Source organism: Bos mutus, chromosome 9 (assembly GCF_027580195.1).
Source record: "Bos mutus isolate GX-2022 chromosome 9, NWIPB_WYAK_1.1, whole genome shotgun sequence".
NCBI classification, from domain to species: Eukaryota; Metazoa; Chordata; class Mammalia; order Artiodactyla; family Bovidae; genus Bos; species Bos mutus.
Window position 1 is genome coordinate 101559099 of NC_091625.1, and position 27820 is coordinate 101586918.

General features: G+C 46.8%; 1 protein-coding gene across 3 annotated transcripts; it reads left to right on the forward strand.

Moving 5' to 3' along the window:
- The first annotated feature begins 918 nt into the window (after positions 1-918).
- Positions 919-27820, forward strand: CEP43 (centrosomal protein 43). 3 transcript variants are annotated; one of them, XM_070377026.1, is made up of 13 exons: positions 920-1104; positions 1907-1960; positions 2561-2615; positions 3082-3170; positions 3611-3748; positions 7834-7914; positions 10440-10499; positions 20006-20232; positions 22086-22198; positions 23886-23954; positions 24560-24599; positions 25469-25565; positions 26966-27820. In XM_070377026.1, exons 1-13 carry the CDS (start codon positions 1003-1005, stop codon positions 27038-27040), a joined length of 1200 nt encoding a protein of 399 aa, XP_070233127.1. In that variant the 5' UTR covers positions 920-1002; the 3' UTR covers positions 27041-27820. The 3 variants fall into 3 exon arrangements, with proteins under 3 accessions (XP_070233129.1, XP_070233127.1, XP_070233128.1); XM_070377028.1 differs by lacking the exon at positions 23886-23954 and having other exon boundaries at positions 919-1104; XM_070377027.1 differs by lacking the exon at positions 10440-10499 and having other exon boundaries at positions 921-1104.

Sequence of the window (27820 nt, forward strand, 5' to 3'; positions counted from 1 at the left end):
ATAAATAGCTATGAAACATCCTTAAAGAGAATACTACATAGGAGTTAAAAGAGAGAGGCAGAATATATATGTACCCGTCAAAAAAATGATCAGGATTTATTGAGTGAAGTTAGTAAATTAAAAAGTAGTCAGCATAGCATCCAAATTAGGGAAGTGAAAAAAGTACTGTGTGTCTGTAACATACCCACGTGTAAGGCTGTCTGGAAAGGCACATGTCAGTTTGAACAGACCTGCCAGGAAACCGTGCCTTTTCCTTTCTCACTCATTTGTAACCCAGATGGTCACCTGCAGGCCAGCGCGTTAGAGCCCCGGCTCCTGGAGAAAATCGACTCTGAGGATGGGCTGCAGACTCGCCGGGCGGGCGTCGGAGGATTCTAGAATCTACAGCTTTCCCCTGGAAGTGCTAGTGGTTTGGGATCACCTTCCTCCACACGTGACAGAAGAGCTGTGTGAACACGCAGGGTGGAAAACACAGCAACGCAGCGTTTGCACGTCCACACACCCTGCAGTGCACGGCGTGGGGAGGTGTGCGCTCCCGGCGAGCGTGCACACACAGCTGCCCTGCACGCACACTTCGGCCGCACCTTGGGAAGCCACTGGGGGACCCAGGACTTCAGCCCGTCTTCCACAGCAGCGACCCGCAGGCGTGCACCTGACACCTTCCAAACGCCGCTATTTCCGCCTGCCTCCGGGCCTAACCCCACTTTCCACCCGGGCCCCACCAAGCCTCTGGCCTCTGCGGACCGCGACGCCCCGCCAACCCTGCGCCGCCCGCGGCCCCGCCCCCCGCACCGCCCGCGGCCCCGCCCCCCCGCACCGCCCGCGGCCCCGCCCCCCCCGCACCGCCCGCGGCCCCGCCTCCCCTGCACCGCCCGAGGCCCCGCCCCGACGTGACGGCGGGCTGCGCGCCGACGCCGGGGGCGTGGTCTCGGCCGCGCGCCCTGCGGGCTGAGGCGACCGCGGCCGTTGGCGCGGCTTGGGCGGTTGTCTTGGAGAAGCAAGATGGCGGCGACGGCGGCCGCGGTGGTGGCGGAGGAGGACACGGAGCTGCGGGACCTGCTGGTGCAGACGCTGGAGAACAGCGGGGTCCTGAACCGCATCAAGGTGAGGCGGGGGACTGGGAGCTGGCGGGTAGGCGGCGGGCCGCGCTCGCGGGCCGCAGGGCCCGTGTGGACGCGGGCGTCACAAAGGGGCGCGGGGCGCGATGGAGGGGCCGCCCGGGCTGGGGTCCGAGCCGCCGGCCACCTCGGGGGCGGCCCGCGCGGGGGTCCGGGGTCAGTCACGGGGAGCCCCGGGCGGTGCGGCAGTGAGCGGACGAAGGGGCCCAGCCGGCTTTAGTCGGAGGAGGCCGACCCCGGCGTCCGGGGTCCAGTCTCCGCAGCCCTCTCTGGTCCCCACTGCACGTTTGGGGCTCATTTGCCCACTGCTCCCCCCGGTCCCCGCCCCGCCTCCGATCGTACAGTCGCCCACAGTCCGGTGGTCGAGTTGCTCTCCACTCGTTGGCTGTCCCCCGCCTCTGGCCTGTGCTGCCGGTCGGCCAGCCCCTCCAGCTTTCTGTAACAAGCGGGGTGCGGATGTCCAACGGCTTGCTTCTTGGCGTGTGTTTCTCATTCATTCACACTACTGGTGGGCATGGTTAAGGATGGAGGTCCCAGCTGAAACCAGAGACATGGGTGCTGAGAGAGACAGTGCCAGGGGCACGAACAGTGGACTCGAGAGCTTGTGTCATATTCTTCAGAGTGCGTCAGGATGCCCTCTGACCTCTCTCTGCACCTGCCTCCTAAGCATTGTAATCTTGCTGGTTTTCGTTTTGACTTTGGAAATTTCGGTGTTTGTGCTTCTTGCCATGAAAATTGTCTGGAGATAATTTTTGTTCTTTTCCTCCTCTCCACCCCGCTTTTTAAAGGCTGAACTCCGAGCAGCTGTGTTTTTAGCACTAGAGGAGCAAGAAAAAGTAGAGGTATGAAATCTACAAACTTTAAGGACCATATTCATTTATGTTTAAGTTTAATTGCTTAAAAGCCATTTTGAGATGCCGTTTATAGTAGTGTATAGCCAGGGATAATTTTGAATTAAAGATTATGCTTCTTTACTGTTAGGGGAGAGTCAAGGTCGTTCTCTTTTCATGTATACTTTAGACTTTTGGAGTAACCTAAAGAAAGTTATCACAGGAACTCTGAAGTCAGTACTAAATCTCATAGATCCCTTTCCTTAGGGGAAATTGGAAACACTTGAATAAATGGTTTCATAGTCCTTTATGCTCCAGGGATCCTCTAATTCATTAACATTTAAAATCCATTACTATTACACCTAAATTACACCTAAAAATTTCTTTTGCTGCTGTCAGGAACAATCTCCTAACTGCTCCCTTACCTGTCTCAGTCCTCACCTTAACAAAAAAACCATTCCTGTAATAATCAGTAGTTACAGAATGGGTTTAACCATGATTTTTTGTGTGACAGTATTTTACTTAATATCTTGCAAAAAAATTAAACTTTGGTCTACATTTTGTAGTGGGGACGAACATGTAACGTTTAATGATATTTCATTTTTTTAACAGAACAAAACTCCTTTAGTCAATGAGAGCCTGAGAAAGTTTTTAAATACAAAGGACGGTAAGATGTTTGTTGTTTATTTTGTCTGTCTCTGAATTTTCGAATCTTGACTCCATTTGAGAGAAGTCAGGAATTTCAGATTATTTTTTGAACTTTCAAATATTAGAAGTTCTCGTTTTAAATTGTATATGATTGGACAACCGTTGGTTTGCTATTGAAAATCCTTGGCTATGGAACATTGTTGGTAAAAGACAGTTTTATTACAGAAAGCTGACTTACTGCAAAAAGTTATAAGCAAATTAGTCTAATCCATTTATGGAACGTCATATTGTCTTATTGTTTCAGACTGACAATCCTAATGAGGGAGACTGAGACATTTATCCCTTAATTGTATTATTCAGAGAGAAGAAATTGTAGTTTAAAACCTTGAGAAACTTTATTCCCTATAGCTATCTTACTTCCAGTGTCGGTGATGAGGCTTTGGTTCCTAAAGATCCTCTCCCACTTTCTCTTTTGCTCTTTGCAGGCCGGCTGGTGGCCAGTCTTGTTGCCGAATTTCTTCAGTTTTTTAATCTTGACTTTACCTTGGCAGTTTTTCAACCTGAAACTAGCACAGTAAGAATGATGCTTTTTAATGTCTGTCCTTGAAGCTGCCTTTGACACAGATGCGTTCGTTACAAGTTGAAAATTAACAAAATTTGACAATGTAGAGTGTCTTGCATAAAGATTGTTTTTATAGCTGATATGTCTTAGTTTCTTAAAAGCCATCTGAGCTGTTAGACAGCTGGCGCCAGTGTCCCTGCTTCACAGAACTTGCCAGAATTGTTCTTGCAGAGTTAGTGTGTTCTGGTGTTGGCCTGCGCCTGCTAGGGGGGACTTGAAACATGGAGATGTGTAATCTTAAAAAATGGAGATTTCATTCATTAGAAAAATGGTGTCTTTGAGTTTAGAGATGCCTTTAAGTTTGAAAATAGTTTTCTTTCACCTCTGAAAATAGTTTTGCTATATTTTTGTGCATTTCTGTTTTACTTTCTTACATCTTATTTCTTTCCCAGTTTCAAGGTCTTGAAGGTCGAGAGAATTTAGCCCGAGATTTAGGAATTATTGAAGCCGAAGGTACTGTGGGTGGACCCTTATTATTAGAAGTGATCAGACGCTGTCAACAAAAAGAAAAAGCGCTGACCAGTGGGGAAGTGAGTACCGTCCTGTCCTTTGCTATCTGCTCCTGTTTCCAGTCATTGCGTATCCAGGGCGGCCGTGCGGGGTAGTTGACACGTGTTGAGTAAGCTTGAAATAAAAAGAGGCCATTCCTTCAAATCAAACCAGACATACTCAGAGGTTGTATAAATGCACAATTTGATGAAAACTGTAGACGCAGAAGCTCTGAGGCTGCTGCTGTGCCTTTTCTGGGGAGGGACCCTCAAAGCGTAGGGTTCGGACCAGGTGTGTGGAGCCCCTGCCGGCTCCCCCACCAACCAAGTTCGGCCTTGTTCACGCGACTCCCACCCGGCTCCTCCTCTGGACGGGGATGGTGGACTCCACTCAGGCCCTGGGAGGCTCACGTGCACGAGTCGGTGCATGAAGGAGACTGAGGACACCCGACGGGTCGCTGGTCGTTATTGTTATTATTGCTTCTAAACGTAGACGGGCTGAACTGTAGGCTTGTTAAACAGTTTTTGAACTTAAAGTCTTTTTAAAACGAGGCTTAAAACTTTGAACTGTTGATTTTGCAGTTTCTAAACAATTTCATAGTTTAAATTAGCCATTGTATTTCTGATTCTTAGCCTTTCTTTTTAGAAATCATGCTAATGAGATTAATGGTCTGGTTTCCTTTACAAACAATCATATCCCATCAAGATGCTGTTTCACAGACAGACAGCACTGTGATTGTCTCAGGTATCTTGTTGAACAGAGGTGGGCAGGTAGGAACCTGGGAGGCTATGGGCTGTGTGTTTCCCATTAGAATCTTTGAAAATCATTAAAGCGTGACTGAGTACCTATAGCATCAAAGGCATACTAAATAGATGGTTTAATTAAAAGATAAAATATAAGCAAGCCATCTGTTCTGGAGGAGTTGGGAGCTAGTCAAGGTGTGCTCACATAAGGAAATGGACATTTCAATTAGGGCTGCCATGGTGGTTCGAATCCACCTACAGTGCAGGACATGGAAGAGACGTGGGTTCCAGTCCTGGGTCGAAAAGATCCCCTGGAGAAGGCAATGGCAACCCAGTCCAGTTTTCTTGCCTGGAGAATCTCATGCACAGAGGAGCCTGGCGGGCTACAGTTCATGGGGTTGCAAAGAGACACTACTGAGCAGCCGAGCTCACACAGCCGTCATGGAGGACGGGCGCTGTCATCCATGGTCAGCTCTGCACTCTTTAGGGGCAGTAGCTGAGCTCTCACACAGCTGTCATGGAGGACAGGCACTGTCATCCATGGTCAGCTCTGCACTTTTTAGGGGCAGTAGTTTTTAGTTAGAGAGCAGTAGTTGTTTCAGGTTGAAATTTTGTTGAGCTCCGTCTCAGTGTGAGACTGGGGGAGAGTGTGGGAAGGGCATTGGAGAAGGTGGTGAGCCCTGACTGCAGCTCATGCATTGGGGCTCAGTCATTTGTAATATTTGAGCAGTTTTTGGTGTGAACTTACTCCATGAGGCCGTTGTGCCAGCTTCTAGTGAATGAAAAGGTGGCCTTGGTCCCTGCTGTCTCCTGGGCCTCAGTCTGTGGGTGGAGGTGACACGTCTTTTGGCTTCTGGGGCCCAGATTGCTGTCTCTCCACTTGCCCCTTGTGTCTTGTTTCTCTCTGCTCTTGGATTCCCCTTGTGCAGTAGTGGCTGCCCTCTGTCTCTCTGGTTTGCTCTCCCTGCCTTAGCATCCTAGTAGTAACCTGGACTCTGTGGCCAGACTGCTTGGGTGACACCCAGGCTCTGCTCCACCCTGTGTGTGACCCTCTTTGGCCACCTACCCTCCACGTGTCTCAGGCCCAGCACCTGTGAGATGGAGAGACTCGGGTGTATCGGTGGTCGCATCGAGGACTAGAGGCTGCCGCGTCATGGAGCTCCGGGAGCCATGCTGGGCAGGCCATGACCACTGTTCCTGTTCCTTCCTTTGCTGTTAGGACTGAACACAGGATTCCCAAGCCCAGCCCAATTGTTTTTACAGGCTTGAGACCAGAATTTCCAGCCTTTCACCTGGTTAACTCACTGGCACGTTTGAATCTTTGTGAAAGAAAACTGACTTTGTTGTCTTTACTTCTGACAGTGAAAGCTGTACCAGAGCAGAAGTGGTCCCCACCCCACACCCGCCCGGCCCCTCCTGCACGTCCCGTCTCGGTTTGCGTAGGTTCTGTCCCTGTGGCTCGGCTCGCCCTGGCCCCGTTTGTCAGTGAGAGTGGTCGCTGTCCCTCCTGGGCCCTGGGGGTTTGGCAGCACCTCCTGAAAGAAAGGCTGCTTCCTGGGAGCTCTCTATACCCTCCTTGGCAGGATGTCCGCCTCAAACACAGACACAGTAGTTTTCCTGTCCGGTAGGTTTGATTGGAATCGAGACTCAGTAAATGCGTTTTCAGTCTGTGACTCTTCACAGATGGGTCCAAAGCTTCCCACTCAGTTTGCCTGGTTCGTAGGTGAGGTCTGTCACGTGGACCCAGCCTGGGGTCTCAGTAGCTCCAGAAGGTGATCGTTTCCTCCCTCAGGATACAGACCCGTTAGGCTGGACGTGTCATCTCTACTTCGTGCTGGTTTTCCACCCTTCATGCCCGGGTGTCTCATTTTAGTAGTTCGTGTATGTACACGCACGCACACACGCAGTGGATTGATACTTTAAGTAGGGAGCTCACGGTGTCTGCGTGGGCCCTTTTGTCATTTACTAGTCCTTATCACTTAGAGGGGAAACATTCTGTGATTTTTATAATGAAATAAAAAATTGTAGATTTAATTGACCTCATTTTGACTTTTGATTCTGGAGAAGAAAACTAGCTGTGGATTAGCCCACTGAACTCAGAGAAGCTTTCACCCAAAGTGATTCTCTGTGTGTGCATGTGAAGTTGCTTCGGTCGCCTCTGCGACCCTGTGGACTGTAGACTGCTGGGTCCTCTGTCCATGGGGTTCTCCAGCAAGAGGACTGGAGTGGGCTGCCCTGCCCTCCTCCAGGGGATCCTCCCAACCCAGGGACGGGACCTACGCCTCTTATCCCTCCTGAAATGCAGGCAGGTTCCTTACCACTAAGGCCACCTGGGAAGCCTCAGAACGTGCGTTTTAAACCTTCCTTAAAACCAGGTTGCTGGATCCACATCTTTTCAGTCTTTTCTGTTCATGATTGCTGAATTAATTCTAAAATTTAGCCCTTTGTCTATTTCTTCCCTCTTTAAACATTGCAGTAAGTATGGAATGACACTGAATAATCTCCAGGTTCCTCAGCGGTGGGCTTCCCTGGTGGCTCAGCTGGTAAAGAATCTGCCTGCAGTGCGGGAGACCTGGGTTCAATCCCTGGGTTGGGAAGATCCCCTGGAGAAGGGAACAGCTACCCACTCCAGTATTCTTGCCTGGAGAGTTCCTTGGACAGAGGAGTCCATGGGGTCTCAAAGAGTCAGACATGCCTGAGCAACTCTCACTTCCTCAGCTATAAGATCCTGCATGATGTGGTCCCAACCTGGCTTTCTAGCCCCATGCCTGGTTTTGAATCTGGAAGCTCAGACAGAGCGCACCCCAGAGTGGCCTTTGCTTCCTTGCCCTGTCCTTTTTCTCTTCTTTCCGCCTGAAGTGATTCTCTCCCCCACCCAGCTCTGCAGTGTTGCCCTGCACCTTCTCTCTCTTTCCTCTCTCACTCCTGGCAGCCCCTGTAACTGAGGGCCCCATCCCGCATTTTTGAAATAGTTACTTGTTTTTATGAGGGTTTTTTTTGAGACCAAATGAAGTAAAGAAGTCCAGGGAGGGAAGAAAGAGATATGTTTGAGAATCAGAGGACAGTGTTTTTGTGGAGAGCAGGGAAAGCAAAGCGAGAAGGTTCGCTTGGAAAGAACGCTAGGGGTGTATTTATTAATACATGTGGCCTGGGGAGCCTGTCCCAAGTGCTTGAGGGAAACACTCAGCAGGTAATTAGAATCCTAAGTCTGTGTATTTGTGGTAAAATTTGGAGAAAATCTAAGGATATTTATATTAATAGGAAGAAATAAAAATGGCAACATTGTGTAGTGGTTTTAAGTGTTTAAATTCTGTTGAGGTATGACTAGTATTTCATGCTTTGTTCTTAAACGTGTCTTAATTTTCAACCATGTAATATTTCAGGGCGCACTGGACCTGTCTGACGTACATTCTCCACCAAAGTCACCAGAAGGAAAAACAGGCGCACACACTCCTCCCAGTAAGGTGAGCGGGCCAAGGCTCCCGTCTCTAGTCTTGGTACGAGTGTCGTTGTTGTTGAAGGTGCTTTTTATCTTTGGTTGAAGTTTTTATTTATGAGACTCTTCTGAAACTTTAATAAGCCCCTTTGGGACCATTATACAAGTCAGTAGGAAATGCCATGTAAATATGTTCTTAAATTGTTTCATCAGTGATTTATATGCTGAGCCACATGAGATTTGTGTCTTAGTACTATACACTTTTAAAATGCTAAATTTACTTTTTCTAATCAAAAGTTTTTTTGATTCTTTTGCTTTGTTGATAGTGTTTTGAGTATTGTACCATAGAAAGAAATGTGCTGTTAAATGACAGAATTGTAGGATATTTGCATTCATTTCATACTGTGAACATTTTGTCCAATTGACAGAAGAAGTTTACTGATTTTTCACTTTTAAATTCCTATAATTTCAGAATATTAAGTTCCAGAATGTAAAAGTGTTGTGTTAAATACTGTAGACAGGTGCTCAGATTTGGAATTGTGCATTATGATGATTTTTTATACTGATGAGCTATTTTGAGAGCTTAAAAGAACGTTTATGTACTCTGGTTGTCTTTGTGTGGTGTGCATGCGTATGTGTATGAGTCGTGTGTGTCTCTGCACATGTGTGTGTATTAGGGGTGTGTCTGTACGTGCACGTGTGTATGAGTTGTGTGTCGTGTGTGCATGTGTCTGCACACGCGTGTATGTATGAGTTGTGTATCTGTGTGGGTGCATGTGTATGAAGTGTGTGTCTGTGCGTGCACGTGTGTATGAGTTGTGTGTGTGTGTGTGTGAGTTCAAGTTAAGGCCTTCTGACTTCAGGGATTTGGATAATGGAGAAGAAACGGAGTGGGACCGCTGCTGGAATTTAGAATCAGGGCTGCCCATCCTAGTGGGGTGGATGGAAGGGTGACGGTCAGGAAGGGCATCCTCCCCTGCGCCGGGTGGCGCTGCGCGCGGTAGGCAAGCCCGCGGGTGCTGCCCATGGGGCGTGGGTCTGCTGGTGCCGCGTGAGCGCCTCTGGTGGAGTGCGTCCCCCCGCCCCAACGGCTCCGGTGCTGTGGTGTTCGTGGTTCCAGCTGTGTCTTTCTGAATCAGGTGATCGCCTAGAGAGCAGCGGTTACACTGCTAGGTTCCTTTCTTTTCCAGAAGCCTGGGAGTAGGCACCAGTGAATGGTTCCAGTTGTTTGTTGCTGGTTCTTTGATTTTGTGGCTCCTTTTTATTTTTTAAATTTGGGAGTCAGAGGAATATTGTGCATTATTCGCAACCAGAAATGAGGCCATCATGCTGTTGGTAGCTGTCCTGCTTCCTGAGGTCCAGTTAGCCTTTCCTGGTAGGGAGGTGGGCAGGTGTTGGTCTAGGACGGATTCTCCTACGATGCTCATCAGGCTGAAACTTCTGTGCAGGGAGAGAGAGGTTGTGAGTCAGTCTGATGCTGTCTTCAGGTGAAGTGCCACACAGAGAGCCACAGGAGAAGAAAGCATTGCTTTCTGTGACAATATCTGGCCTTAGTGGTATTTAAATTAATGCATATTCCTAAATACTTAGTAGTGCCTGTAGCACTGAGTTATTTGGAAGTTCTCTTTTTAGATATTTTTTCTTAAAGCATTTTAGGAATACGGACTTTGCACATATTGTATGTCTTCAGGATGAAATATTAATGTCTGTTACGTATTTCTATTCTTTCTACATAAAAATGTTTTAAGCTCGATCATGAGAATGATCATGAGACTCTTAACTTTTAAGTCAGGAAATGTTGCCGTAAGTACAGAGAAGTGATGGTAAGTTTTAAGGTGAACCTGGAGACACCTGATTGTTTTCGGGTGGTCCCCATCCACTCTGACGGTCTTCAGCTTTGCCTGGGCTCTCCGTCAGCACCTAGGCCTGTGGGGGCAGTGGGCACTTCGGACACCGTAGCTCATCTCTAGTGGGGCTGTTTGGAGACAAGGCATTCTGCTGGCAATTAAAATGCGGTTCCTCTCTAGTCCTACAGGGTCTTGATTCAGGATCCCAGTACTTTGCCTACCCCTTTCTGGCCAGCTTCCTTCTCTCTCTGAGGTCTCTGAATGTCTGGGGCTCTAAGAAGGGCACCTCATCAGCCTGGAGAGCTCTAGGAGTCCTGGGAAGCTGTGGCCAAGCCCAGGGCCAGCCTGGCCCAGACGAGCTCACTCTGCTCCCCCCCGAGAAAGGCGGTTCCTAAAGGAAGCTTCGAGGATGGAAGGCTGGCTTTCTCGGGGTGCCTCTGGCCAGAGCGGGAAGGAGTGAGTCTCACGCGGGGAGCTGGGTGGGGTGAGGTTGTGGGCCCCGTGTGTGACCCCGTGACTGCTGGACATGAACTGTAGCGTGAGTTTAGGAAGAGTGTCAAGAAAAGGCTAAAAAATGTTTAGAATATATTAGACTTTCCATTTTTAAGACATTTTCTGATAGGAATCTTTTTTAGTTTGGTATGAATTAGTTTACTTTTAAAGGTTTCTATTTTGTGTTAAAATGTCATTTCATTCTCATGCTCAGATACCAAGGTATAAAGGACAAGGTAACAAGAAGACAAGCGGGCAGCAGCCTGGTGCCAAGGTAACACGCGGGAGGGCGGGGAGGAGAGCGGCTGGCCGGGCACACCGCCAGCCCCTGCGGGCCTCCCCGGGTGCCCAGTTCCCCTTGGCCTAGGGCTGTGTTTTCTTTTGAAATACCGCTTTCTTTATCTACAAGCAGAATATGCCAAAGTCATGGCGACATAAAAGAAAAAGTAGCTTGACTTCCAGTTTTTACCCAGTGAAAATCATATTATTGTATTTTAAAACTCTGCTCTGTTTGGCCTTGAAAATTCCTTAATTTGTTGGCAACAGAAAAAGTTGAAAATACCTTCCTCTTACTTTACTTTCCTCTTAAGTGGATGGTCACCTGTGTTTTCTTAACCTTCTGATTTTTATCTGAGGTAATTAGAGCATCAGACTACTTTTTGGATAAGCTCTAGTTGGTAACCGAGGAGAAGGCAATGGCACCCCACTCCAGTACTCTTGCCTGGAAAGTCCCATGGACGGAGGAGCCTGGTGGGCTACAGTCCATGGGGTCTCGAAGAATCTAACACTGCTGAGCAACTTCACTTTGACTTTTCACTTTCACGCATTGGAGAAGGAAATGGCAACCCACTCCAGTGTTCTTGCCTGGAGAATCCCAGGGACGGGGGAGCCTGGTGGGCTGCCATCTATGGGGTCGCACACAGTCAGACACGACTGAAGCGACTTAGCAGCAGCAGCAATTGGTAACCGAAAGGCCATCCCTGGTATCCTTCAGGACACTCTACTCGTGTTGAACAGCTGTCAGCCCTTTGCGTCCGTTAGCCTTTCTCCAAGCCCTGGCTCTCCAAGCGCCAGCCCACAGTGGACTCGGGGACCCGCTGTGTCACTGCCTTGGCTGCTTTTTTTCCTCCCCAAAAGGTCTCAGACTTTGAACAAGTTTGTAGATATGCTGCTTATAATATTTAAATATTAGAATTCTCAGGAGTAATTATCAATTGCCAATGTAATTCTTACACTTATTTCGAATAAAATCAAGTTATTTAATGTTTAGTTCTGTGAGAGTCGCTAATCCTTGTTGAGTCTTAGTTTATGTACAGATTTTTTTCACTGAGTTCAAGACTTCCAAAATTTTAGCGTTCTGAAAAATTGTGTTTGCCGTGTTAGCTGGCGTTAGTCCTAGTGGTTTCCATGGTAAGTGCCTGTTGTTACATTTGTTCACACTGCTCTTTGTGCACTGCTGCATGAGAAGATGTTTTAAAATGTATTGGAGTATATTTACATAGTGAGAGTCTTCAGTGTTAAGTGCTGAGAGCAAGACAGATTAACACAGATCCTCCCTGAAGCAGCTTACGGTCAAATGGCAGAGATGAGACAGACCTTAAGAAAATAATTGAAAGTATAAATTGGAATTTTGTTATAGATGTCCTAAATCAACTTCTCACCCTTTTTTTAAAGTCTATTTTGTAGTATTGCATTTTAAACTCTTGATGCTGTCATGAGTTTTAAAGACGCTAGAACATTTGAAAGAAGTTGATGTGTAGAACCAGAGCCCCCGGGAGACGCACTTCACTTTGTGCGCTGGTTGCAGCCTTGGGGCCCAGACGTCCCGCTTCCTCTGCTCCAAGCAGGGCTCGCATGCTCTGAGGGATGACTGGAGAGTCTGTCCGCCCGGACGCTGGAGTTGCAGGCTGCAAGTTCGCCCCTCTTGTTTCGTGATTGTACTCCTGAGCCCAGAGCACTGGCTCAGTCACTTGGAAACAGTTTCCCCTCTCCCTCCTGCTCGCATCTCTGAGTCGCTTTTACGAGGAGCCTGTGCTGTCCCCGTGTTGCCTGCTTCCAGCCTGAGAGACGAGCCTGTTCCTCTCCCGTCCCCGCTTTCTGCTCCGCCCTGTGCACACAGCAGGTGCCCAGTACCACGAAGTAGCCCGACACGCTCCACACCTAACAACCAGAACAGCGAGCTGCCTCTGGTCTGGGGTGGCCCACAGCCGGGCCCCAGGGGCAGCCCTTCACACCGGAGGGTGGCACCTTCATCGGGGAGTGCCACCCGGCCGTGAAGAGCCCGAGCCCTGGGTGCCCAGCAGGAAGAGCTGCCCTGCCTTACTGTTTGCTTTGCCTGTGGTAAGGCATAAGTATTAATTACTCATTCAGAAACTTGGCTATTTTCAGAGAAGCTATATTCATATCAGAAATAAACTTTAAAAAATCAGTTATGTGGATAACTAGTTTGTACTTACTACTGTTGTAAACCTGTTAATATACATAGAAAAATCTAAGGTTTTGGACTAATTTAGTAGAAATAAAAGTTACATTCCTGGTTTTGTCATTGTTGTAAAACAGTGAAGGATGGATAGTAGAGGAGGAATGCAAGGTGCAAAAATACTGGATGAGGAGGTGTTTCTTTACTCAGACGTTTTCAGTGTGTACTGACATTTGCAGTGTGTCTGTAATAATCTGTTTAATCGTAAACTGTTCTGTTGTACCAAGCATGGTGCTAGTTGTCTGGAAAAAATAGAAAAAATCACAACAGACTTGGTAGGCTCCACAAAGGTTTTTACCATTCAGATGAAAAAACTGAGTAAGATGTTAGATGGTTTGTTTGTTTTCAACATTAAGCAGTTTCAATCATCACATTAAATGGCGATCGAAGGTTATCTTTTCTGTTCATAATTGTTTTCAGGTGTTTTAAAACTAATTTTTGTTGAGTTTTTTTTTTTTTTTTGCCTCAAGTTCTCAATAAATGACATTTCTTAATTTGTTCCTTATTTTCGGAATTCTGGGATAAGCCCAGCCTTAAGTTGATGTGCCTTCCCAGGTGGCTCAGTGGTGAAGAGTCCGCCTGCTGGCGCCGGAGCAGGAGACACGGGAGTGGGGAGGGGAGCGGAGGCCTGGCACAGGGGAATTAAAACTGGACAGATACTTTGAAATGCTTTGGCAGAGCTGGGATATTCCTTTGGCTTTTATGTTTCTCTCTTAAGAACAGTGCAGATTAAGCCTTTAGTGTAGAAAAGTAAGCTTTTAAGACAGGTATTTAAGACAGTCTAATAATTGAGTTTTCAGCTACTGGGAAAAGAGTAATTTCTCTGTGAAACTTCTCTATGGTGCTAATTCTCTGTTAATGTAGAAATGATTAAAGTCTTGACTGTGTAAGTGTTAGTGAAAATGGATCATCACTGAAGTTTTCTTTCCGTTTTGCTGTAGTTTACCTTCAAGTGTGTGAGTCCTGACACTCGCGAAGGGCACTTAGTGACTGCGTGGTGCTGGGCAGTAGGCCTCTCTGTTAAGACAAGACACAACTTCGTTATGTTTCAGATGTTTATTATAAATACCTCTTAGTTCCCAGGGCTGCTGTAACAAAGTCCCCCAGACATGGTAGCTCAGAGCAGTGGACGTGCATTGTCCCCGGCTCTGGAGGCTGGAGGCTGGGATCAGGGGTGTCTCAGGATTGGCTCCTTCGGAGGTGGGAAGGAGAGTCCTTGCCTGCCTCTCGGCAGCTTCTCATGGGTCCTGGCCCTCCTGCATGCTCTCTAACCTGCATGTTGTGTTCATGGGCCGTCTCCCTGTGTTCACCTGTTCTCTCTCATCAGGACACCAGGGGTATTGTGTTAGGGGCCTACCCTCCTCCTCCATGACCCCCTCATAGCTGGTTACATCTGTAGTGACCCTGTTTGTAAATGAGGGCACATTCTCGAGTCCTGTGCAATAGGCTTACAATGTCCCTTTTTGGGGGACAGTGAAGAATCAGTGGAAAAATAACTCCAGAAGGAATGAAGGGATAGAGCCAAAGCAAAAACAACACCCAGTTGTAGATGTGACTGGTGATAGAAGCAAGGTCTGATGCTGTAAAGAGCAGTATTGTGTAGGAACCTGGAATGTCAGGTCCATGAATCAAGGCAAATTAGAAATGCTCAGACAGGAGATGGCAAGAGTGAACGTCGACATTCTAGGAATCGGCAGACTGAATGGGTGAATTTAACTCAGATGACCATTATATCTACTACTGTGGGCAGGAATCCCTTAGAAGAAGTGGAGTAGCCATCATAGTCACCAAAAGAGTCCAAAATGTAGTACTCAGATACAGTCTCAAAAGCGACAGAATGATCTTTGTTCATTTCCAATGCAAACCATTCAGTATCATGGTAATCCAAGTCTGTGCCCCGACTAGTAATGCTAAAGAAGCTGAAGTTGAACAGTTCTATGAAGACCTACAAGACCTTCTAGAACTAACACCCCCAAAAGACGTCCTTTTCATTATAGGGGACTAAATTCAAAAGTAGGAAGTCAAGAAACACCTGGAGTAACAGGCAAATTTGGCCTTGGAGTACAGAATGAAGCAGGGCAAAGGCTAATAGAGTTTTGCCAAGAGAATGCACTGGTCATAGCAAACACCCTCTTCCCACAACACAAGAGAAGATTCTACACGTGGACATCACCAGATGGTCAGTACCAAAATCAGATTATATTCTTTGCAGCCAAAGATGGAGAAGCTCTATATAGTCAGCAAAAACAAGACCAGAAGCTGACTGTGGCTCAGATCATGAACTCCTTATTGCCAAATTCAGACTGAAATTGAAGAAAGTGGGGAAAACCACTAGACCATTCAGGTATGACCTAAATCATATCCCTTATGATTATACAGTGGAAGTGAGAAATAGATTTAAGGGACTAGATCTGATAGAGTGCGTGATGAACTATGGACAGAGGTTCGTGACATTGTACAGGAGACAGGGATCAAGACCATCCCCAAGAAAAAGAAGTGCATAAAAGCAAAATGGCTGTCTGAGGAGGCCTTACAAATAGCTGTGAAAAGAAGAGAAGCAAAAAGCAAATGAGAAAAGGAAAAATATACCCATTTGAATAGAGTTCCAAAGAATATCAAGGAGAGATAAGAAAGCTTTCCTCAGCAATCAGTGCAGAGAAATAGAAGACAATAGATTGGGAAAGACTAGAGATCTGTTCAAGAAAATTAGAGATACCAAGGGAACATTTCATGCAAAGATGGGCTCAATAAAGGACAGAAATGATATGGACCTAACGGAAGCAGAAGATATTTAGAAGAGGTGGCAAGACTATACAGAAGAACTGTACAAAAAAGATCTTAACGACCCAGATAATCAAGATGGTGTGATCACTCACCTAGACCAGACATCCTGGAATGTGAAGTCAGGTGGGCCTTAGGAAGCATCACTACGAACAAAGCAATTGGAGGTGATAAAATTCCAGTTGCTGCTGCTGCTGCAGTCATGTCCAACTGTGCGACCCCATAGACAGCAGCCCACCAGGCTCCCCCATCCCTGGGGAATTCCAGTTGAGCTATTTCAAATCTTGGAAGATGATGCTGTGAAAGTGCTGCACTCAATATGCCAGCAAATTTGGAAAACTCAGCAGTGGCCACAGGACTGGAAAAGGTCGGTTTTCATTCCAATCCCAAAGAAAGGCAATGCCAAAGAATGCTCAAACTACCACACAATTGCACTCATCTCACATGCTAGCAAAGTAATGCTCAAAATTCTCCAAGCCTCAGCAATACGTGAACCGTGAACTTGCAGATATTCAAGGTGGTTTTAGAAAAAGCAGAGGAACCAGAGATCAAATTGCCAACATCCGCTGGATCATCAAAAAAGCAAGAATTCCAGAAAAACATCTATTTCTGCTTTATTGACTATGCCAAAGCGTTTAGACTGTGTGGATCACAATACACTGTGGAAAATTCTGAAAAAGATGGGAATACCAGACCACTTGACCTGCCTCTTGAGAAACCTATATGCAGGTCCGGAAGCAACAGTTAGAACTGGACATGGACCAACAGACTGGTTTCAAATCGGGAAAGGAGTCCGTCAAGGCTGTATATTATCACCCTGCTTATTTAACTTATATGCAGAGTACATCATGAAAAACGCTGGGCTAGAAGAAGCACAAGCTGGAATCAAGATTGCTGAGAGAAATATCAATAGCTTCAGATATGCAGATGACACCACCCTTACGGCAGAAAGTGAAGAAGAACTAAAGAGCCTCTTGATGAAAGTGAAAGAGGAGAGTGAAAAAGTTGGCTTAAAGCTCAGCATTCAGAAAACTGAGATCATGGCATCTGGTCCCATCACTTCATGGGAAATAGATGGGGAAACAGTGGCTGACTGTTTTTTTGGGCTCCAAAATCACTGCAGATGGTGACTGCAGTCATGAAATTAAAAGACACTTACTCCTTGGAAGGAAAGTTATGACCAACCTAGACAGCATATTAAAAAGCAGAGACATTACTTTGCCAACAGAGGTCCATCTAGTCGAGGCTGTGGTTTTTCTAGTGGTCATGTATGGATGTGAGAGTTGGACTATAAAGAAAGCTGAGCACAGAAGAATTGATACTTTTGAACTGTGGTGTTGGAGAAGACCCTTGAGAGTCCCTTGGACTGCAAGGAGATCCAACCAGTCCATCGCAAAGGAAATCAGTCTTGAATATTCATTGAAATGGTTGATGCTGAAGCTGAAGCTCTAATACTTTGGCCAGCTGATGCGAAAAGCTGACTCATTGGAAAAGACCCTGATGCTGGGAAAGATTGAAAGCAGGAGGAGAAGGGGACGACAGAGGATGAGATGGTTGGATGGCATCACCGACTCAATGGACATCGGTTTCAGTGGACTCTGGGAGTTGGTGATGGACAGGGAGGCCTGGCATGCTGTGATTCATGGGGTCGCAAAGAGTCGGACACGACTGAGTGACTGAACTGAACTGAACTGAACCTTGTGTGGGAACACAGTTTAACTCATAATAATCTCCAGGGCCTCTAGGGTAGTCCGGTATGAATTCTAAACCATTGTCAGAGGATTTTTTTTCTGGTCACACTTTTGCAGTACTTTTGTTTTAATCTACAATATGTTTTGATTAATGTTTCTCCTGTTAATGTGGATTTCTTTTTTTGTTTAATAGTAAAAAATACGTGGAATTAAATTTAATGAATTCATTAGTAACCCAGTTAGATAATGGTCTTTTTGGTAAAAAAAAAAAAGAGCCAGTTATAAAGTAATGACACATTCCTGTGTGATTTAGAAGTTGATTTTGGGAACACTTCCAAAGAAGTTTCAGTGTTTTTGAGGTTTAATTTTTACTCCATAGACAAATAGAACTATAATTTAGTTTTTAAAAGTATGTTTGTATTATGTTGAACATCATAATGTGCTATGCCATGAAAGTTGTCTTCCTAAAACTAGTCTTTTGTTTCATAGCAAGAATGTTGCTAAAACCTGTCAAAAATAATCATGGCTATATTAGTTACTCAGTTCAGATAATTCATTGTATGAATTTAAGTTATGTTGATGATGTGAGACTTTGAAATGACGATTGTTTTTTGTAATGTGCTTTACATTTGTGTTTGTCTGTTTCAGGTCAGGCATCCTTTTGAGTTTTCTCAGGGGTGTTTTGAAGGGGATACTGTCTCAGTATCTATAGTCATAAATGTGTTTAAATAGCAGAATAATTCAGGGTATTTATTTCCTAATGTATATTCCTTTGAAAATATACAAATCTTTTAAAACATTTGTAAATCAGAAATTATAATGGGCATGAATCTTATTAAGAAATAAGTAAGTGGTTGGTGTGTCTCTGTAACTAATAATAACAGGAAAACCTCAAGAAGGTTGTGAGGAAATTTGAAAAATTGTGTGCTTCTTTGAAAATACCCTATGTTGTCTGAAAGGGAGATAACTTGGTGTTTCTCTCTCCAGACATCTCTTTATACAACCACTTATTTCTCTACGTTAATAACGTACGGAATGCATAGCGTGTGTCTTACCTGCTGTCGCCTAACCGTGCCTTCTAGCGAGTGTGAAAATGTCAGCGAGTATGTTACTGCACAGTCCCCTGCCACACCCGTGTTAAAAGTGCAGTCGTCCTGGTGTCTCGTGCAATCAGTTATAACACGTGCTGTCACTGCCCTGCTTCGGTAGTCAGCAGCTTTTCCCCAACCGCCTATCCCTTTTTTTCTTCACTCCTTGTGGTAACTTGACTTGGAAAAGACTACTCTGGTTCAGTTTTTGAGAGAATTCATGCCTGAAAACATTAAATTTCTTAAAGCTACATAGTAGTAGAGTACGGGGCCTTCCCTGGTGGCTCAAATGGTAAAGAATCTGCCTGCAATGCAGGAGACCTGGGTTCAATCCCTGGGTCAGGAAGATCCCCTGGAGAAGGGAGTGGCAGCCCACTCCAGATTCCTGCCTGGAGAATTCCATGGACAGAGGAGCCTGGCAGGCTACATGGGATCCATGGGGTTGCAAAGTGTCGGGCACAACTGAGCACACACAGAGCAGAGACTGTGTTGCATATTCGTGCTTCAGGAGAGCAGTCCGCTCACACACCTGGAGCTTACTCAGTGCTGCTCTCTTCAGTGGGAGGGCTGGATCTGACCCATAAGAACTGCAGTTTCCTGTGACTCAGCTGAACAGAGAGCATAGGCCTTTCGCATAACCTCTGGAATCAGACTCTGATAGCAGGCCCCTGAGCCCCCGGGAGGCCTGGGCAAGTGACCGAGACGCCTCTGCACCTCCCTTTCCTTGTCGGCAGGGAAGACAGAACCTGTCCGCATACCATAGAGTTACTTTGAGGATTAAAATCAGGCAACCATGGGAGACATTTGAAGGCTTTCCATAAATGATAGCTGCTCTTCTTATTGCTAACCTGGCTTTTTGGTTTCATTATTAATTTTATTGTTGTCGACATAGACATGTCTAAAGGCAAAAAGAAGTCTGACCAAGGATAGAATAAAATTTGGTTGTGAAGGATAGGCTGACTGAAAACAAGAAGCACGTTTTGTGCTAACGTCACCAGGTCAGTAGGACAAGAGTAAGAATGAATGCTTGGCAGAGTCGTGCGTGGCTTTAAGGCTGTGGAAATCTGGGACTCTCCTTGTGGCTGAGATGGTAAAGAATCTGCCTGCAATGCGGAGTCTCGAGTTCCATCTCTGAGTGGGGAAGATCCCCTGGAGAATGGAATGGCCATCCACTCCAGTATTCCTGCCTGGATAATTCCACGGACACAGGAGCTGGTGAGCTGCAGTCCATGGAGTCGCAGAGTCGGACATGGCTGAGCGACTAAAGCTTTAACTTTCACATAGTAACATACAAATACATGCGTCCATGGGAGTACAAGGAAGGTGTGGGTTAGGAGTCACTGAAAGTCTGAATTAAGAGTGATGATTTCACTTGCAAAACTTTGGTCTTGATGCCCTTGGTATTTGGCACTGAGTAGAAAATTGTGCATTTTCCTGACATGTTCTCTGTGTTTCTCCTGGGTTCATTTATGTGATGTACTGATGATGATGCTCCTCCTTGCCTCTTTATTATGCTCTCCATTTGCCATTTGAAAACATATTAAGGTAATTTGTGAAGCAGTGATACATGATGCAGGAGGAAATGGGAGAGTTTGTCCATGAATGGGCTGGGTAAAGATATTCCACGGAGGGAGGGAGGAGAGGAATGGTATAAACAGGTTTGACATTTTCCCCTTCAGAAGTTGGTTAGAAACTAACTCTCATGTCACCAAGAACTCTTGTCTCTTCCTCTGTCTTCTAGAAGGCCAGCAATGACGCTAGTCACAGCGACACCAGTATCTCATCGTCAGAACCGAAGAGCAGGAGTGGTCTTCACTTACTGGCCCATGAAACTAAGATTGGGTCCTTGTTGAGCAACAACAGTCTGGATGTCAACGCCAAAGCGGGTCCCAGTCCAGAAGAAGATGACCTGGAAGGGGATTCTTTCTTTGATGACCCCATTCCTAAACCAGAAGCAGCGTACGGTTGGTGAGTAACCTGTGCTTTTATGTTATCAGACCCGAGGCTTAGAAATGGAGTTTCTACATGTTTTATTTTGTGTTTAAGAAAATGAGCACCAATGGTCTATAATTATTGAATTCATAAATCTGATTTTGTGTCCTTAAAGCCTCTTAGGGCTTAAAGAGTCCAGGTTTTGAAAGACCTGGACATTAACGATTTTAGCAGGTAGGTGTGTGGTGCGTGCCGGCCGCGTGCCAGGCGCAGCAGTGATGAGGCAGGCAGGCTCTGCCTCTGGAAACTCACACTCGGATGGCAGCATCAGCAAGGGCCCATCAGGCACCGTGTCAGGGCGCAGCCACGTTAGGGAGCTGAGCCGTGAGGGCAGGAGTGCGAGTGTGGAGGGCCGCTGGGCCTTGAGGTGTCGGAGCAGGCCTCAGCCCCAGGGTGGGCTCGTGGAGGGGAGAGGAGGCCACGTGGGCCGCGGTGTGGCGGGCCTGAGGCCCTGGGCCAAGGTGCCTGTCAGAGGTGGACTTGAGCCGGGGGAGCAACACGGCCAGGTCTGGCCCCGTTGTGAGGGTCCCGGAAGCCCGGGGTCTGAGCAGCAGTGACCGGACAGACATGCGCTGTGGTGGGATCTGGCTGCTGCGTCTGCAGACGGAAGCTGTGGGGTGAGCCAGGTGGAAGTGCTGAGGAAAGTTGGTTAAGGATGTGTTCTGAATGTGCATCCAAAGGGGTTTGCTGGTAAGTGTGCGGGAGATAGAGCAGTGTCAGGGCACCTCCAGGGATTCTGGGCTGAGGGACTGGAAGGTTGGCACTGCTGTCACGGAGGTGAAGGGTGGAGAGAGCAAGGCTGGCTGCATGGGGCCGTGGGACCGTCCGGACCGCACTTACCACCCGCTAATTTAAGAAGGTTGCCCACACGAAGAAGTGTGTTTTCGGGTGTGAGCGTGGGTGTGAAGGCAGAGGTCTGGGCTGGAGGAGACAGGAAAGACTCATCCCTCTGAGCTAAAGGCCCGGTGGGGGAGCTGAAGGGCCCCTGAGGAAGGGCGCTGCGGCGGGAGGGGAACCAGGGGGACGGGGAGATGAGGCCAGGGCAGGCGGCTGAATGCCACACCGTGCTCATTGCCTGCAGGCCGCTCGGGACCCTCCCGGGCAGTCTGCTCGAGGGTGGCCGGGCCGGGGTGGGTCAGGCTGGGCTTGAGAGCCTGAGGGTGGAGGGCTGTGGGGGCAACTGGTTTCCTGCTGAGTTGACTGTAGGGGGCGCGGAGCACACGGTGGCGGCTGGAGGGGACATAGGGTGAGAAGCGTCACGGTGGGAGACAGCAGCACGCCTGTATGTTGCTGAGAAGAACCAAATGTTAAAGAGGGAAATTGGAAACGAGGTCAGAGAGGGACGGGACTCCTGGAGTGCTGGAGGGGTGAGAGGGCACAGGGTCAGAGTGCACGCAGGCAGGCCAGGCGTGTTGTCAGACGTCCGCGGGAGGCGGGCGGTCCCGGCTCTGAGCAGGGGTCAGCCGGCGGGGTCGTCCGTGGCCCGGCGGGCAGGGCCACGTCCAGAGTGTTGTGCTGTGCTCGTCGGCTCCTGGGCTGTTCTTGCCAGCATCTCTGGGCCCCTGAAGTGAAAGCACAGACGGTGAGGCTGGTGAGAGGGGCAGGTGCGTTTGGGGGAGAAAATTCTGGAGATAGGCGATAATGTCCTGCATGATTTGCAGTGATTCTTAGTCTGCTTTGCCTTGCAGGTATAGATTTTGGCTTCAACCTGTGACATGTATATTCTTTAGTTCCCAGCCCCTGCATTGCCTATGAGATGTATTCAAGTTGCTTATGCGTTACAGGCAGCGTGTAAGAACCGCGTTAACTGTGTGCTTGTTTCCCGTCAGGAGAAGTGAACCCAGTAAGCAAGCAGGAAGCCTTGCGTCGCTCTCTGATGCGCCCCCCCTAAAAAGTGGACTCAGCTCCCTTGCTGGAGCCCCTTCGTTGAAAGAGTCTGAAGGTGAGTGTCTGAAAGTTCTAGACTTGCTGATTGAAGACATGTACTTCGCAGGCTGCTGATATTTTTCCTCTAATTGTGTATGATCGTTTATTTTTTCAGAAAATATATGTAAAATCATAAGAATAGCCTATAATTTTGTTACTCAGTGATATTTTCTGTTAATATTTTGTTACTGTTAAAATTTGAGTCTGGTCATATCTTCTATACTGTTTTGTATTCTGCTTTTCCTGTGCCATGAAAGTACTTTCAGAAAATTGAGTTTTTAGCTGTCTTATACAATAAATAGACATAATTTTAAGCCATCTCTCTTTTGCTGGACATTTAAAATGACTTATGTAGGATTTAAGTACAATTAATTTTTTAAAGTTTGTGTTAGAGATTCTGTACATACCATAGTAATCATTGTAAGAATGTTAAAATGCTCCTCTGCCTTTGGAGATCTGGATCAGCTGTATGTTTTTGTATGTAGCCAAGATGGGGATTGTTAGCTCAAAATGGAGTGGCCTTGCTGCACACAGATGGTGATGAGACCCAGGATTTAAAGGCACAGCCTTAAACGTGCAGTTGGAGTACAGATAGATGGGCTTTGTGTGCTGTATCAGAGTAGACCCAGGGTTTAAAGGCACAGCCTTAAGCATGCAGATGGGCTTTGTGTGCTGTATCAGAGTAGATACAGGGTTTAACTGCCAGTGTTTAGAGCATAAATGTGCCTCTGAGTAGATCTTTATTAGGAAATTGCTCTGGGATTTTGCACAATCTTGTAGTGCTCCTAAGCTCCCCAGGTGGCGCTAGAGGTAAAGAACGTGCTTGCCAGTGCAGGTGACGTAACAGATGCAGGTTCAATCCCTGGATCAGGAAGAACCCCTGAAGAAGGAAATGGCAACCCACTCCAGCATTCATGCCTGGAGAATCCCCTGGACTCAGGAGCCTCGCGGGCTACAGTCCATGGGGTGGCACAGAGTCAGACACGACCGCGCACGCACGGAGTGCTGCTGAGCTTTCGTGAGACGTCCCTCCACTGTAGATGAATTCCCCAGGGCACGCACAGGAGGCGGTCTGTGGCTTCTCGCAGCATCTAGTAAACTCGCCACATGTCTGTCAGACTGCCACGCCAGTTCCCCTCCTTTTCTCCTTTCCTGTGGCCTTGTCACCCTCAGGGAAGGAGTCCAGAATGCTATGATCGTGCCCCTCTTGATACTGATTCAGGAGTAGTGACTGAGAGAGGGCATTGAGAACAAGGGTTGAAAAACGAAACTGGCAAGGAGATGAGCTTAGTAAGCAAAATAGCCATTAAATTGAAGCAAAAGGCAGAAGTTTAACAGAAAAATAAAACTGATGAGAATAGTTGTGGTCTGTGAATTCATACCCAGTAGGGCTCCTTATGGTTGGGTGAAAATGGTTTCGATTGCCAAGTTCCAAAAAAGAATATAGTATGGTACAAAAGGCCTGTATGCTATAGTAGCGTGTGGTTAAAGTGGGCATGTGACACATGATGTAAGCGTATTGTATTGTATAATGAATACTGCAGTGTGATTCATAGTTTATTCGTAATTTATAGTCACAATTCGTAATTTACTAGTGTTCAGTTATCATGTGTCAACAGACCCTGAAAAAAAAAGTTGGCATGGTTTAGAGACTGTTGTATTCTAACAGACAATTTAATGTGCATATTTTTTCCTGTTCACAGGTAAAAGGGGAAACACAGTTCTAAAAGATCTTAAATTGGTCAACGATAAAATTGGATCACTTGGATTGGGTAACTAAATTTCCAGTTTCAGTATTGATTGCTTTCAGGTGATTGTTTTTTAGAATAAAATCTTCAGTGAAGGGCCAGTCAGCCTATCCGGAGCTCCTTATATTAGACAAAGGCGCTCGGGTTCCCAGACGGGCACTGGGCACGTTTAAAGCACAGGTCGGCAAACTCCGCAGAGGGACAGAGGTGGCGCTTTAGGCCTTGTGGCCACGTGTAGTCTGTGTCAAGAGTTGGTGTTTTTACAGTCACTGAAAACTGTAAAAGTCACTCTCAGCTCACAGGCTGCATGAAACAGGTTGTAGGCAGATTTGGCCTGGGGGTCAGGTGTCCGTAGAACCAGGAGGTCAGCAGCTGATGGCCGGCTCCAGCACGTTATGTGGTGGCTGTTTTGTCCTGGAATCGGCTGTGGAAGCTGGAGGCGAGTGAGGGGGTGGTTAGTTTCCCCAAATCCAAGTGCAGCCCAGCTGTCCCCACTGTGTTAGCTGGGTTTTCACTCTTCACTCTGTCTGCCTTGGGGTAGTTTTTGAAGGAAACGTGTATGTCTAATTGTAGATATTATGAGGTGTGTTTATTATAAATACATATGTATGTTTTCTTAAACTTATCAGGGACTGGAGAAGAAGATGACTATGTTGATGATTTTAATAGGTAAGAAAAATGATTGGACAAGAAATATATAAATTGTCAACAATCTCCGAACAGGGCAGTATGACAGAATCACATTTGTGCTTATTTAGTGTCTGTCTTCTCTTTTTTGTGTTGATTGAACGTGAGTTAAAGAGAGTTAATCAAGAACTGTCCCTAGACTTTGAAGCATGTTTTTGATGTCACATTAGAATAAGAACATCTTCATCATGTTCAGGGAGCTTAATGAGAATCAGAAGAGGAACCAGCGTTGAAGAGTGACTCGGGCCACAAGAGCAGTGTGGGCACGGTTGTCGGTGCTCCTGCCCTTTTCCCGTCTCACTGGTGGGAATTGTCTACAATTGGCGTAAACAAAGTGCCCTCTCAAATTGTTTTTCTGATTGAGATGACATGTCTTGATATTTTGTTTCAAATAACTTTTTTATAAATGTAAAAATAATGTAATCTATGACTTGGTTAATAATTGGGAAGTAGTATTTGTTGTAGATATGATTAGAAATTTTAAATCAGTGTGAGGATTTTATGCAATTGATAGTTTTTCTTGCAATTTAGGATTCATGTTTACTTTGTAACATACAGTATTTTGAGAAATGAAATTTAAAAAATCTGGGTTTTCTTCTTTGATGCCATGTGACCACAGTCGCCACTGTGAGCCTTAGTTTTCTCATCTGTTAAATGGGTTGGACTGTGCCTGCTGCCGCTTCTAAGTTAGCTTAGGATCAGGTGAGATGGGATGTATGAAATGAATGACATGTAATATTTTATTGTATTTTATTTAAAGAATTAAGATGCCCGAAACATGAAAGAATGGTAGTTACTCTTTCTAAATGCTTATAATCAGAGTTCTTATTTTTATTTTTCCCTGAAATTAGTACCAGCCATCGCTCAGAGAAGAGTGAGCTGAGTATTGGGGAAGAGATTGAGGAGGACCTCTCTGTGGAAATGGATGACGTCAACACCAGTGATAAAGTATGAGGCCGCTCCTCCCTGGGGCCTGCCGTCTGTGCCTGTTGCCTTGAGTCACTGGGAGGCTTCAGAAGCTGGGAGAAAAGCAGTTGAAAATTAGCAAAGGTTTATGGTGGGGTTTCCTGCTCCAGATCTGAGAACAACACCTGTCATGAATGTTTTCAGTTATGGCCCGTTTTGCTTGTGAAATGCCTGCGTGTTATTACTGGGACTTCATTGCTGTGGGTGTAGGGCCACTCCAGTGGGTCAGGACTGGAGTCAGAGCCACTGCCTCAGGGTGTGGACGGTGTCGGCAAGGGGTCCTCGTCGGAGAAGCCCCTGTGGGAGGAGGTGGCCGCAGAGGAGCCCCATGGGTGCCGGGGGAGGAGAGACTGGCTGCAGGTGTCGGCGCGCCCTGAGCAGGCCGGGGAGGAGACCGCACAGACAGGCACTCGGGGGGAAGTCAGGACTCAGTTTTGGAGATGCACACGTGAGCTGTCTGTCAGCAGAGAGCAGAGTGCTCAGGTGTGTGCCAGGTGTGAGATGCCAGGTGGCACCTCAGGGTCGGGTGCTGATGCCCACGGTAACCCGAGGGCGGCTGCCTCTCGGGTCAGGGTGGCTCCCACCTGGAGGTGAAGCTTGCTTTGCAGAGTGAGGTAGGACTGGCTGTCACAGACTACCACGGGGAAAGGCCTTCGACCAGGCTGCACTGTGTAACGACTCTGGCCCGCCGCCTTGTTCTTTGATGTGTGTTTGCTTCCGCAAGCTCTAGCCTGTGACCCTCAGTTTCTTCATTCCTGAGATGGTGTTATGCCCCCTTACAGGGCTGTTCTGAAGGCTGAGTGATAGTATGTGAGGCGCCTTCTCTGGTCCCTGATACCATGTACTAAGTTCTCTTACCGTTTCACCTTATGTCATCCTAACGAGTCCTGAAAATACTGCTTTTAAAGTTACCAAAAGAACTACAAACGGGTGATTTTAGCAGTCAGTCGTCTTGTTAATGTCGAGTTCACCTGGCTGCTCAGCTTCTGTTGTCGTCGCCAATTTCAAAACAGGAAGAAGAAAGTGAGGAAGAGGACTTTAAAAATATATATATACTTGGAGGATAATTGCTTTACAGTGTTGTTTTCTGCTGTGAATCAGCTGTAGGTGTAAATATGTCCCCTCGTTCCCGCCTCCCCCCCGCTCCCACCCCTGTTGGTCATCACGGAGCCTGAGCTGTGCTCCCTGGTCATAGAGCAGATTCCCACTGGCTTGTATCTTAGTGTGGTAATGTATGTGTTTCCACACCAGGACAAGGACTTTTCACTGTGAGTCAGTTTGTAGAGTGTAAGATGCTATTTTAAGTTACAGCAGTATGCTAAGAATCATTTACGACTGTTTTTTTGCTGACACTGATTCTCTTCTTTCTTCTGAACGACCAGCTGGACGACCTGACGCAGGACCTGACCGTGTCCCAGCTCAGTGACGTCGCCGATTACCTGGAAGACGTCGCATAGGCCCGAGAGAGGCAAGCACGCTGGTCAGCAAAGGACGGGACTCTGATCAGTTCCTTTTTCCCTCCAGACAATCACTCTTTGCTGGAATGTCTGCTCCCTGTTGGTGCCTTGTGTTTCAAAAGATTACAGATATTTTTAAAAATTAACCTTTCATTATACTAAACAACAATAATTCCTATTTGAGCCCATGTGTGGAAGATTTAATATTCCTAATTTGGTTTAGGTACATGTTTCTCTATGAAAGTTGATTAGGCTCAAATTCACCACAAGGAGGGAGCTAGTACAGTGCCAGTATTAAACACATCGCGAAGGTGTCAGTAAAGCTGTCAGTTCGCGGCTCCGCATGCTGCCTGCGGGGCTCCGGCGTGGCGGCAACAGGAGGGGCGTCTGCAGTCAGAGGGTGCGGTGGTGGGTGGTTCCTCAGGGAGCTGGCCTGTGGCCCGGAAGATCTGCAGCCTGGAGCCCGTCACTGTAAGTTACACTTGATAGGTTGATTCGGCTTTGCATTTCCTTCCATTTGGGAGGTCTTCTAGATCATTAAGGTTATGTTAAAATCCTCGTGTGTCCTTCGTTTTGCTTATTTTAAAGATTGAAATCTGGAGGTGCTTGTGGTTTTTGATTTGTGGAATCAGTTCGTGGAGTTGTCCCTGATGTATTTGAGGTCACCACCCTGGTTCCGTGTAAGCAGTTTTATTCACAGGTTCTCCTCATTGCAGTTATAATTTATTATTTGTAAAGATGCTTTGAAACATATTAAATACCAAAATGCATCTGAAACCA